This window comes from Ursus americanus, chromosome 4 (genome assembly GCF_024610735.1).
Source record: "Ursus americanus isolate L20-20 chromosome 4, mUrsAme1.1.p, whole genome shotgun sequence".
Lineage (NCBI taxonomy): Eukaryota > Metazoa > Chordata > Mammalia > Carnivora > Ursidae > Ursus > Ursus americanus.
Window position 1 is genome coordinate 57332185 of NC_142130.1, and position 14414 is coordinate 57346598.

General features: G+C 32.2%; 1 protein-coding gene across 3 annotated transcripts in view; it reads right to left on the minus strand.

Annotated features, from left to right (window-relative positions):
- Positions 1-14414, minus strand: part of EPHA6 (EPH receptor A6) — an 814184-nt gene that overhangs the window by 731331 nt on the left and 68439 nt on the right. For all 3 annotated transcript variants that reach the window (XM_045785661.2, XM_087861713.1, XM_087861712.1), the window contains exon 2: positions 7906-7970. In XM_045785661.2, the coding sequence (XP_045641617.2) occupies positions 7906-7970 (65 nt within the window). The remainder of the gene's footprint in view (positions 1-7905; positions 7971-14414) is intronic.

The following is a 14414-nucleotide window of genomic DNA, read 5'->3' on the forward strand; positions in this document are numbered from 1 at the left end:
TTCCATGTAGGAGGAGGAAAATACCCAACTCCAGCTGCCTCTGGCCATGCTAACCCATCTAATGGTGAAGTTCAGAGTCCAGAGGCACAGGCCCACCAAAAGAAAGAGGCCCAATTATAGGACTGGAGAACACTTCCCCTACCTCCCTACACCTCACTACCATATTACAAAGGCCCACTGACCTCAGTTTCTTTTACCCAGACATCATGTCTACCTTTCAGTATCAAATTACAAGATGTACTGAAAGGCAAAACTGAAAACACTAGTTGTAGAGACTGAAAAAGAATTAGAACCAGAGTCATTAGATATGACAGGAATATTGGAATTATCAGACCAGGAATTTTTTAAAGTTATGATTAATATGCCAAGGGCTTCAATAGATAAAGAAGACTATGTGCAAATACTGATGGGCAATGGAAGTAGAGAAACAGAAACCCTAAAACGAATCAAAAAGAAATAGAAGAGATCAAGAACGATGTAACAGAAATGAGAAATGCTTCTGAAGGGCTCATTAACAGACTGGGCATAAAAGAGAAAAGAATCCCTTGGGGTTCCTGTGTAGCTCAGTCGGTTAAGTGTCTGACTCTTGGTTTTGGCTCAGGTCATGATCTCGGTCAGGATCATGAGATTGAACCCTGCATTGTACTTCACACTGGGTGTGAAGCCTGCTGAACATTCTCTCTCTCACCCTCTTCCTTTGCCCCTCCCCCCCACTCCTGTGCACTCTCTCTCTCTCAAAAAAAAAAAAAAAAAAAAGAAGAATCTCTGAGTTTGAGGATATGACAATAGAAACTTCCAAAACTGAAGAGCAATTTCTTTCAAATGTGAAACAATATGAAATTAATATGATGGATATTTAGAAACTATGACATAAGTTGAGAAGTTTCTCAAAAGAAAAACTATTTAGATATCAGTTTTGAAAGCAGTAACTGAAACAATCCATTCTTAACAGATGTTATAACCAAAACTTGTATTTTCAGAATTTGAACACATACATGTAAGTTTTGGATAACTTCAATGTATTATAAAATGAATCAAAATGCTATACTAAAGTCTACTGCTATGATAAATTGGTTCCTATTATATGAAATACAGAAATTACAAACAAAAAAGGAAATTAATTATCAGTAGGTATTCCATTCTATCTTTGGTTTTTCAACTTTGGAACAATGATATTATGAAATTATGGTCTCTAATACATGGAATACAGTACCTTTCCACACAGTTTAATTGTAAATAAGACTCTTTCATTATAAAAATCATTTTTTATTATAAAAATCATTAGCAACTGAATTACTATGTTCATTTATAGTTTTATTTAGACAAGAATGACCTGTATCACTATTCCAACTACTTCAGGGTAAATTTCCTAATACCAATTCACTATGCTTAACAGATAAGATCACATATCTTGTATCATCTTGCATTATTCAAACCCCAAAGATCATCTAAGCCACAACACGCAAAAAATATATACATGATATTTGAAATCAATATATGCCATCTGAGAAAGAGTTTTCTAATCTGTAATTGGCATAATTAATATAAAATACAACTTAATATCCAAAGGCACTTTTTTTCTACTAGCATTCAGTTTTCTCTTAATTCTTTTTATTAAAGTGTACTTCACTGTTGAAAAGGAAGCTTGATTTTGAGTATTGGAGTCCCTATATCTATGTCCACTACAACTTTGTAACAAAGATCTGATCTACTATGTATACAAGTAGCCAAAACAAGAGGGTAGGGTGAAAAATATCTGGGATAAGCAAACCTTTCATTTTCTTGCTAAAACTATTACTATGAATAAAAATAAATAGTGAAAATATTTCAAGCGAATTGATGGAGTGCTTAAAAAACAAGTTCTTTGTATCAACATTAAGTATTTATAATATTAAGTAAAACCAAATAATACCTTATGGAATTATTATTATTATTATGAAATGTTTTCTTTTAACTATCAGATTTTATTAGATATAACTACTGTTAATAATCAGTATGCAGCTACCCAAACAGTCATTTATCTTTTCAATTACAGTATCAAAACAAAAAAGCCACATGGCTATTACATCTTAGGTAGTATCAAAAATAATTTAAAAAGCTCAAAGAAAATAATGTAAGTTTTAATCATGGAATTCCTTTTTTATATTATGAAGTCTTTCATTTTTCTGGTGGGTAGCAGTTACTTTTTATTAGTCAGAATTAATATTGAGCCAGGGTGCCCCAATGTGACATACCCCACTGCTATTTGTCACTGAATGGGACCCAATCTGTAATGCCTATTAAGGATTTTGAATGTCACATTCAACTACAGATCTTCTTGTATTATTCTCTTTCATCTACAATATTATATATTGACTAAAACCAAATTGGAATGAAAATATCAAAGGAAATGAGTAAACATGAGTAAATGTTTCAAGAAAATTTATATAATTTTTCTTTAACACCTTTTCAGACTATGAGAACAAACTCAAGAAATATATATACTTTTTAATTTCTTCTTTTGTACAAAGTTATTGCATGAACAGTATCTTTCATGTTTCTTTTTTTCTCCTTAGCATTAAAATGGCATGACATCTTAAAGACTATCTCCTTCCCAGGAGATTTTCAAAATTAAATAGGTCTTTCAGTTTTGCAAGGAGTAAGATTTAGTATTAACCAGGTATTAGTTATTTATAGCAAATGAAAAATCCAGGGCATATGCCTATGCTTAATATTTATGAAAACATTTCTTCAGTATTCACTAACAACTTCTATAGTGTTATGTGAAAATTTTTATTCATGCAGCATTCTTTCATTGATTATCATGGCACTATTAGCAACTCTGCTGTATCATCATAATTTTATTATGTTAGTGTATTACAATGACAGATCAAGGATGGAAGGGACACTTATAGGATAAAGCTCTTAAGAGTTTTAAATTATGTAGACATAAAATTCTTGACATTAGACCATGAAAGCACAGTGTTAAGAATTATAACCACTGGTTACCAAAACCTTTGATATATTCATTCTTTTCTAAAATCAAGCTTCATTATATATGCGAGTATAAGTATTCAATTTCACTCCCTTCTCAATATATCAATAATGTCATATTACTTATATTTTGAACATCCTTTTCATAACAATTTTCTAAGGTGCCTTTCATTTCCACAGGTCTACATTATTATATAAAACAAAAGAAAACTTTAATACTTTTTGTTTGTTTGTTTAACTGAATCCAGAAAGTTTTTACTTTTACTTTTATTTACTTGGGCTGAACTACACACTATATAAGTCAATTAAGACACTGAAATTCTAAGTCTTCCACAATTTGGTTAGGCTATAATCACTGTCTTATTTCCCACAAAACCAACACTCCAACCACCATTATTTTCAACATTCCCAAGACTTAATCACACATTTAAGAATGCTGTGCCTTTCCTCAAGTTTTTTTCTTTGCCTAACAGATGCTTTCCACCCTCTTGTCCAGCCCATATGGGATTCCTTCACAGTTTATCAGAAAGAGCAAATGTCACATCTTACTACCAATTTTCCCTAACCAGAATTAATCCCTCCATTCATTATTCTTTCATAAACCATTATGCAAAACTACCTGAAAACACTCTGACCTTGTGATTGTGCAGAATGATCTCTATACTATGAGGCCTCTGGAGCAATGTAAGCACTTAACAAGGTACTTGGCACAAAGAGCATAAAATGGAAGTTTGTTAAATTGAATTCTGGACATCACATATTTTAAGTGTTGGTGCAAATGAGTTGACAAGGAAGCATTTCAGTAAATATATACATTTCTTTTTCATTTTTGCAAGCCTAAGTAGACATTTGCTTGACTACACACTCATCTATGTTCCACATTTTCTAACCATAGAGGTGCTTACCTCCTACTCAAATAACCAGTAATGCTTTTATTCACAGACACTGTAAATGTGTACTGCTGTAACTACATCAGCGTACTACTGGTGGAATGGCTGGTTTAAGTAAAAAACAAAAAAACTATAAAGTCATTTATTAAATCACACATTTTATATAGTATATAATTTCAAAAATGTCTCTTACTTGAAGTCTTTATAGAAAAAAATTTTATCAATGGAAAAGTTATTCCTAGAAAACATTCAGAGCAATACCAATTACTTGCCAAAATTATCATCTAGTTGTCTTTTTTACCCATGGCATATTTGTAAAACCAACTGAATTAGTGTCTCTGAAAAAAAATCAACTTTAGTTAAAATAGCCATTCATATTAGCATGGCTCAATAAACCTGACAACCTGAAAAAAGTCATACAATTTCAAACAGATATAATTACAATTTTAATATACAGATATAAATGGTAGTTTAAATGTTATAAACTGAAACACAAAAAATCTTTTTAAAAAAGATTTATTTACTTATTTATTTGAGAGAGAGAAAGAAAGAGAGAGAGAAGGACAGAGAGAGAGTCTCAAGCAGACTCCATGCTGAGTGCACAGCCCGATGCAGGGCTCAATCTCACAACCCTAAGATCGTGACCTGAGTCAAAACCAAGATTTGGACACTTAAGTGAAAGCCCTACTCAGGCACCCCCCAAAAAATATTTCTAAGGTACCCAAATACTGCTATTCATTGGATTATAAATGTTTTTGTACAGATTTAATAGAAAGACTTTAAAATTTCATTTTACTTGGTTACTAGGAACATTATGGACATTAAGTGCTGAATAATTTCTAAGACATTAGTGATCAGCAACACTATAGTTTGTTCTAACAGAATATACTTCTAAAGTATAGGGCTTAAGTGGAAGAAATCAAAACAGTGATAGCCCCCCTTATCTTTGCATATGTGAAGGATTTTGTGAATATTGCAACATTTCTCAGACACGGGTGGAACAAAGTTTAACTCTCAAGTTTTTCATTTAGTAGCTATATAAACTTGGATGTATTACTTAAACACTCTGAATCTCTGCTTCATCATTTGTAACTTGGGAATAATGATTCTCAGAGTTTCTAAGATGTGAAAGTGCTCAATAAATATTCTTTTTAAAATGTTATAAACTGATTAACAGTTTCTATAGATTTTAAATTATTTAACTAATACAGATGTCTAGATGATTTTCATTCTCACCATTTTTAGAGACTTTTTCAAAGTCTTTCACCCTTACTGATTATTTCCTTACGTGTTTTAACCTATAAGGAGTATTAAGTAAGCGTCATTCTTATCGGTAATATACCCACTTCACTCAAAGAGAAACTGAAACTGTATGTTTCCTTTAAAACTTACGTAAATCATCTATCCATTTTATTTTTTCCCTGGATTCACCTTTGTTTCACCTAATTCATGTAGCTTCATCCGTATCTATTATAAACTATGCCCATATGCTCTCATTTTCAAGTATTCCTACTGCTTTCATTTGCTATGTATGCACTACTATTTGAGGGGTAATCTAAAAGTAATATAGCTCATTCCAACAGTGGCATTCCAAGGTAACTGAGCATTCAATTTACGTCTTAATGTCTGAATCCCTGTGCAGTTTTTCCCTCTGTAGTTTATACATATTGGTCACCGGCCTTTATATTTACATGGTTGAATCTTACAGGAAATAAAAAGCTCACATATATGTTAAAGATTAGTATCTGCTTGGCTTAGAATTTTTGCTGCACTAATTCCTAGCTCTGTGACCTTGTAAAGGTTATGTAATGTACCTGAGTCTCGATTTCCATATCTTTCAATTCGGTAAAATTACTCTTGATTTCTAGGACTCATGTGAATAAACTGCTCTGAACAAAGCCCAGCATATGGTAAATGCTTGATAAGTATTAACCACCTCTTCCTTTTTCACCTTATTCTATCCTACTTATTTTCTCCTGTATTATTTCTCCTGTATTCTCCTTCCTTTTTTCTTTCTCTCTTTCCTCCTGCAAATCCGTGGCTGGTGTCCAAAATGTTCATCTCAGTCAAGTACTATGTTTATCAAGGGGAGAAAAGAAATCTGAATCAAGTATGCAAATAACAACATAAGTAATTGGCCTTTCATGAAGTTTCCAATGCTCCTCTCTGTTACCAGTCCCATGATAAAGAGGCAGGCTTTAGTCAGAAATAACTTAGCTTGAATTAAATCCCATCACTCACTACTTAGCCTATAACTTGCTGTTCCTTATACTCTTTAAGGAGAGGTTTCTCCGACTGGGAAACAGAACTAAGATATACCTCCTCAGGCTACCATAAAAATAAAGTGTAAAATTCTTAGTGCCGTGTCTGCAAATAGAAAACTATTGGGTAAGCATTACTTTTCAGACAATTTCGCACCTTCTCTAAATCATAAACCAGAAATAGTAAGGGAAAAAAAATCTCCCTTTCACAACACCTATGACAAGATCAGTAAAAAAAACAATAGCAGTAAGTTTATTTATAACTCTGTAAGTCCCTGTGTCTCCTCCTTACCAGTTTGCTTTGAAATGCAGCCTGATCAAGAAAACTCCAGTCGCTGGAGCAGGGATGTAACTCCTTCTGTTCCTCACACGATTATCCGGCTATAACTACATGAGGCCAGTGATAATATAATCACTAATATTTTTTGTCATTTTTTTCAAACAATGGAAAAGTAGTGCTTATACACTTTATAAGTTCTTATAAATTACTTTGTATACTGAGAAAGGAAACATGTATATATATCTTGGAAGAGAATTTTAAAAAAATGTTTCATTCATTTCTTGAAAGTAACTAATAAATTTGACATGCTTAATACACTCAATAAATACTGATGTTTAATGAAAATAAGATGATGAATGTATAAAGATACATTCAAAGATGTATTTTCAGAAATTGATGAGCTTTATGAGAAAAAAATGAAAATTTCAGAAAAAATAAAATCAGTCTATAAAACAAATTTAAAGAAACAAATAGCCTGTTGAAAAAAGGAAGATTAAACTCTTCACAGAAATTTATAGTTGAAAACACACATTAAACGAGTAACTGTTGCTATAAAAGGTCAAATTTAAACAATTATTTGAATGATTCTAAAAAATAAAACATTTTCAGTCAACTTCTTTTAGATTTAAATCTGCAGATGTAATGGAAAAAGTGATGCAAAAATATCAACTAAGAATCTGATGAATGAGAAAAATACAATTTCTAAAAAAAGGAAGAAAAGCTAACCCAAGTATATCTGAATAACAGCTGACTACCTCCATTACTGAAAATTCTGCTTAATTAGACAAAATCTAAATAAAAAGCTTCAAAAACCACCCTTTTATTTTAACTCAAAATTTAAAAAAAGCAGTAGAAATACATTGCAACATCAAAATGATGCAAAATACATTAAACCATATTAAAAAGCAATTATAACCACAGCTAAAATGGTATCAGTACTTGAAAAATTGTAGTTTGTAAATTACACACCCTTAAATTACACATGCCTTTCAAAAGCAAGAACTCTCAGCTAACAGAAACCTAATCATAATATTTCTTTTTGTCAAGTTCAAAAAACACATACTACTTTAGTACACTCATATTTTCTAATAAAAATCAAATTGTTAATATCTGTAAAATCCACTTAAGATAATCTAAAGTTTGTTTATGGACAAATACTCACTGAGGTTACCAAATTTAATAGACCTATATATAAAAAACTGCCTTGAACTTACACACAGAAATTTTTTCTATGAGAAAACATTTATATGGGAGACGGTCTCATGTTACTATATATAAACACTATATTAAAGAACGACTAATTTAAAAGAAAGCAAAGGTTTTTATACAACATTCTCATTGATTACAAGTTCTAATTGTATTTTAATCTTTTCTATGGGATTTTAGTTATATGCTAAAATTCATACTAACTAGAGGCCAAATCCACTGTTCCTTTAACTATTATAATAGGTCCTAAAAAACCTAGCAAGGATGAAAATTTTAAAAACATAATTAAACTTACCCCATTTAATGGATATGTTTTCCATCCTAGCTCTCCCAGCACTGTTGTTGTATCAAGCAACACAACTGGAATTAAATTTAAAAAAAAAAAACAAAAACTTACATGAATTTCTCAATTGATGCAAAAATGTTATTTAAATCATTAATGTCAACTGCCTTTACTACTATTGCATTAGTTTTAATATGCTGCATTACTTACTTTAAAATTAACTGTGTATATTAAATACTAACATAATAATAATATTAAGTAATGATAAAATACATTAGGTGGTTATAACTTATTTTCAAAATATGTAATTTGTGTTTAACAATGCTAAATAAAATAGATAACTGAGCAACAGAATTAACAGCCATTTTTAATAGCTGGCTTTTAAAACTGATAAATGTTGATGGAGGTAATCCAGATGATGTGACTGCCAGTTGACCCTTGAGCTGAAACCAGGCAATAGGTTTCATTTCCCTCCCCCATCCTCAGAATGTAAGCTCTGCCTACTGTTTCCATAGTGGGAGCTGTTCCAAGGACATAGCCTTGAGAGAGTAACATGTTGTTGAGACCACCTGGATAGCATACATGACTGAACTCAGTTAAGGCTTCTATGTAAACTTTAAGATTCTGGTGGATGGGTGTGGAAATCTTGCAGCTGCCCAAGACAAGTAAGTTCCCTTGCTTATGAGCCCTCCCACCTACCAATTTGGAGTGGTCTGCTTCTTTCTGCAGTCTCTTGGCCTGCGTGAATAGGGGGTCAAATCGTGGACCAACAATGAAATAATCACCTTTGCTTTCCCCACCACTTTCATATATAGTTTTTCTATACCATATTAAAGAAAGAAAAACTGTGTTAAGGGAGGCTTCTGTAGCTTCTTTTATGTTATTAAATGCCCTTATATATGATTTGCAAAGTATGAAAACAACTCATTTTAAATAAACCTACTATACTTAAAGTATAGAGTACAGTATTATTGTATGTGTGGGTATACTGACATCTGAGGCAAAAGCAAAAGTTACTCAAAATCCGGTCAAAAGGCAGACATAAAAACAAATGATTAGAACATATTCTGTTAAATTTTAAAATGGAGGATTATATAGGTTAGTAGGGAGGTCTGGGAGAATTTCACAAAGGAGATGCAATTTGAGCTGACCTAGGGTGAAGGGGTCTTTCAATCAGATGTGATAAGAAACAAATGGTTTACTTTTAGAATAAAGTAAATGAGCTATAACTAGAAGAAAGTAACTGAGCTATAACCAGTTGCTGGGGTCAGGATTAGGAGTGGGGATGATCTGGGGAACTAGGAGGACAGAAATGAGGTTGGAAATACAGAGATCAAATGGGGAGGATTTTTGTGGTGCTACCAGTAGGTAAATGTGTAGGGCCCATGATTCAGATCTTTATTTTTAACTACTACCTTCAAGTCCCCTAGATGCCAGTAGGCCATGGATCCCACTCTGAGAAACAATGCTTTGGTATTTCATCATGAGTTTTAGATCTTCACATAGTCAAGAAAGTGGAGTTTTCTATTTGTGTAGTTTAAAAAAGTTCCACTGAAGGTATGTTATTTGGTGTCTTTTGTAAGGATTCTGTGGTTTTTCTTATTTGAATCACTATGCTTTAATTTTTAAGTACGAAACCATACATCAATTTCTGAGATGAACTCTAATTACTCATTGTAGAATATTCCTTCAGTACTGTTAAAATCAGTTTACTAAATATACATTTGTAAAAGGGAGCTGTAATTATTTAAATTTTATTGTGGAAAATTCTTGAACATATTTAGAATGCAGAAAAAACAGTAAAATGAACCCTCATGTACTCATCATCCAGGTTCAATAATTACCAACTTATAGTCAATTTTACTTCATCTATGTATCTTTACCTACTGTCTCCCACTGCAGAATTTCTTTGAAGTAAATTCCAGTAATAATCATCCATAAAAATTTCGGTATATATTTCTATGATAAAGACTCCTTTTAAGACAGCGACAATATCTTAATTTATTACTATAAGTAGTAATTCCTTAATGTCATCAAATACCCAGTGTTTAATATCCCTATTGTCTCAACTTACTTGAACAGAAAAATCAAGTTTCAAATAAGTGTTATTCATTGCAGTGAGCTGACATTGTTCTTTGCTTTTTTAATCTATAACTTCCCCCATTAACTTTTTTTTAAGTTAGAGTTACTGAGGTATGATTTACTTACAATAATAAAAATCACCCTTTTTAAATATACATTTCTATGAATTGTGACAAACGCACATCCATGTAACCACTGCTACAATCAAGCTATGGAATACTTCCATCGACCCCAAAATTTCCCTTGTGATCCTTTACGGTGAATCCCTGCCCAGCTCAGCCATTGGCAACCACTAATCTAATTTCTGTCCCAAGATTTTGCCTTTCCCAAAATGTCAAATCAATGATATCACATAGCATGAAGACTTTGAGCCTGGTTCTTTCACGTAGCATAATGCATTTGAGATTCATCTATGTTATTGCATGTACCAATAGTTACTTTTTACTGTTGAAAGTATTCTATTATATGGAATTCCCTACGTGAGGCAAATATGAGCTATTTCCAGTTGGGGATGTTATAAATAAAACCAGTATAAACTTTCATGTATAGATTTTTATATGAACCTATGCTTTTACTTCCCCATGGTAAATAGGGATTCCTGGGCTATAGGGAGAACGCCTTTTTTTTTTTTTTTTTTTTAAGATTTTATTTATTTGTCAGAGAGAGAGGGGAAGAGTGCGTAAGTAGGGGAAGTGACAGGCAGAGGGAGAATCAGAGTCCCTACTGAGCAAGGAGGCTGATGTGGGACTCCATCCCAGGATTTTGGGATCATGACCTGAGCCAAAGGCAGATGTTTAACCATCTGAGCCACCCAGGAGTCCTGAGAATGCTTATTTTTAAGAAACTGGCCAACCGTATTCCAAAATAGCATTAGCAGAATATAGTTTTCCAGTTGCTTCACATCCTCAGCAGGATTTGGCATTGTCCAGTTTTTTTTTTTTTAAGGCATTCCAAGAGGTGTGTAATGGTATCTCATTGTTGTTTTAATATATTTCCTTAATGACTAGCCAGTTATCATTTTCACTACTTGCAATCAAATTTACTGAAAAAACTAGGTTATTTTGTCCCACATTCTAGCTTTTTCTACTGGTGAGATACCATTGAACATGCTTCCCCATTCCCTTTATTTTCTTTAAATTGGTAGATCTAGTAGCTTGATCAGATTCAAGTTCCATTTATTTTTATTTTTTATAAAGTTACAAGGAACATACCAAAATGTCTACTAGGGTCATGTCAAAAAGAATTGGGAACCAACTTTCATAGGCTTCCACTGGTCAAAAATGGATAATCTGATCATACACACAAGGTTAATGCATTCGTAATGATTCATAATGATAAAATATACCTACTGATAACTTTTGCAGAATACTAGGAAAGCATTACTTCAAAAACTGGTAAATAATCTGAAAACAATAAAACATTTATTTTGCTTTTTCTATATAAACTACTTATGAATAAAGAAATAGTTAACGAAGGAACATTTCTCTTACTGAAATAGTTAAGGTAATAAATGAAGAAGGAATGACTGAATTAGGCTATCCCATTTTCTACTCCTAACAAATTAATATATTTAGCTAATGGTTTTCAATGGCTGCTAACATCACCTAAAGAGAAAAAAGGACACATAAAGGGCTAGAGCTTTTTAAAAGTGTTTCTTTAGAGTTTCCTTTACTTTCTATTAACATACAATTCTAACAAGCCTGGAAGTAAAAGAAAGTACAATAAGGATGATGTGTGTGTCTGTGTGTGTGTGTGTGTGTGTGTGTATACATATATATCATACACACACATATATACATTCTCATACACACCAATTATACAAAAATTTTGATGGCATTTGGGTTCATTCAGTGTAACAAAAATAACCTCACATTTTAGATAAAAAAGCTGAAGATATCATTATAACAAATATTCAAAGCTATAAGTTTATCTCATTTTCAAATGAAAGTTATTTTCATTTTGGGTATATGCTACTGAAAAGAAATCAGAAGTATTAAAGACCAGTACAGAGTTTTGGGTACTCAGAAGTTCAATGTAACCCATTGAGCACATTTATACTTTTGAAATACATCATTATTTCCCTGCAGGCTGGCAAAATAATGATACTAATTCACAGTCACTGTAGGAAGAACTTTCTATGGATTTTCTTCTTCAAGTAATCTCCACATTGTCCTATAAGTTGTTTCTTTTTTTAAATACCCAATTAACAGATCAAAAAACTGAGCCTCAGAAAGGTTAAGTAGTTTTCCTTGAGATCAGAAACAGATTTGGATTCCAACCAAGGAGACTGATGCTAGAATGTCCTTTGTAAAACATTTAAAACCTTTAAATTTTTTAAGTGTTTTTCTTCTTACCCTTTATAAAAGTTTTTATTTGAATTCCAGTTAGTTTACACACAGTGTATTATTAGTTTCAGGTGTATAATGCAGTGATTCAACACTTCCATACAACACTGGGTGCTCATCACAGCAAGTGTACATCTTTATCCCCATCACCTATTTCACCCATCCCCCACCCACCTCCCCTCTGGTCACCATCAGTTTGCTCTCTGTGGTTAAGAGTCTGTTTCTTGGTTTGCCTCTCATTCTTACTTTTTTTTTTTTTTAAAGCCTCCTTTTCACCCTTTTTTTTTTTTTCAAAGATTTTATTTATTTATTTGACAGAGAGAGAGACAGCCAGCGAGAGAGGGAACACAAGCAGGGGGAGTGGGAGGAAGAAGCAGGCTCCCAGTGGAAGAGCCTGATGTGGGCCTGGATCCCAGAACTCCGGGATCAAGCCCTGAGCCGAAGGCAGACACTTAACGACTGAGCCACCCAGGCGCCCCATCCCTCGTTCTTACTTTTATAGTTGCAGAGAAACATTACTATTTCTTTTGCTGGTCCAAAATCTTTTATCCTAGTTTTCTCATCAATGTCTTCTACAGAAATTTTACCAGTACTACATACAAATCACACCATTTAAATCAAGGGGTTTATTGGAGCAGAGTGTTCAAAAATCTCTAATATTGAAGATTACCAACACAGATTCATTTTTCATAGACTGGCAAATGAATTAATTGATTAGCTGATACAGATATTTTTTTCTAAAACACTATTAGACTGCTTGGTTCTCAATACTTACCATTTATAAACTGTGAAATATATTCATTTCAAAACAAACAAAAAAGGAAAATATGTATCTACCTACAAAAGTGTAGATCTAGAATTTTTTTTATTTATTAGCATCAAGAAGCAAGATTTATATAATTGCCTTATTTTCCTCTCTAAACTGAAATCATAACTTTTAAAAATTCATAAGAACAGTAAAATTTCAAATGTGCATTCCTGACAAGTGAATGATAAACTGATATTAAAATAAAACTAAGGCATTTGAGATTTTTAATACCATTACACGTGATAAATGTTTAAATTTTACTATTTGTTTCATATTTAAAACCCCCACAAATTCAGGCCTTTCAGGCACACTAATTGCATGGAACCCAGCAAGGTGAGAGCTCCTCCTGCTGGCTTTAAACAAGAGTTATCTCGTCCCTACCTACCAGAGTGCAAAAACACTGTTAAACTTAAAAAGGAAAAAAACACTATGTTGACATTAACTTCAGTAAAAAGTCAATACTTTATATTTAATTTAATGGCAAGCTTTTAAATACAGCACGATTAATACCTATTATTTAGATAAGGATACATATGAAAATATAATTATTCATATAATCGATAAGAAATTGGATAAATCAAAAATAAGTGTAAGGAGTAGTAGGTTGGTGGTATCAAAATAAAGTTTTGAAAATACGTTTGTTTTGTTTAATAAGCAACATAATGCATAGAATATGTTTGCTAAACTACACACAATTTTCCTACTTTTAGAAATAAATTTCCAGCATATTGTATTTCTCTCTGAAAATATCTTTAATTTTTTAGTACTCCCTTTATTCATTCTTTTGGAAATTATAATAAAATTTCATTATGTTCTAAAGGAAGGTATTAAATGATAAAGACAAGATTGATAGTACTGGATTAAATGAGACTAATGAGTACCTAAGATTAAAAAGCTCAATGCTAATTTCTTGCCCTTGAATAATTTATCAAGTCTTTATCTACATCCCTTTTAATAAGCTTAAGAGATATTTGTTTTAAAACAGCATATAGGTTTATAGTATACAATAGGTCATCTTTACTCCAACTGCACAATAAGAAAAAGGACAGGACTTTATTTGTACATTATTTTGACAAATTAAGCAAAAGAGATCAATCAACCCACTAAGAAAGTATTTATTCTTTTAGGATAATTTTGTTGTAAAAATTCAAGTTAATGGCATGTGAACTGAGCCCAAAGATTTACCAATATTTTCTAGTAGACTTCATGTGAAAAAGAACAAGGCATTTCTTCTTATACTCATTCAATTTAGAGCCTTTACTTCACAAATAAATTCCAGAGAGGTA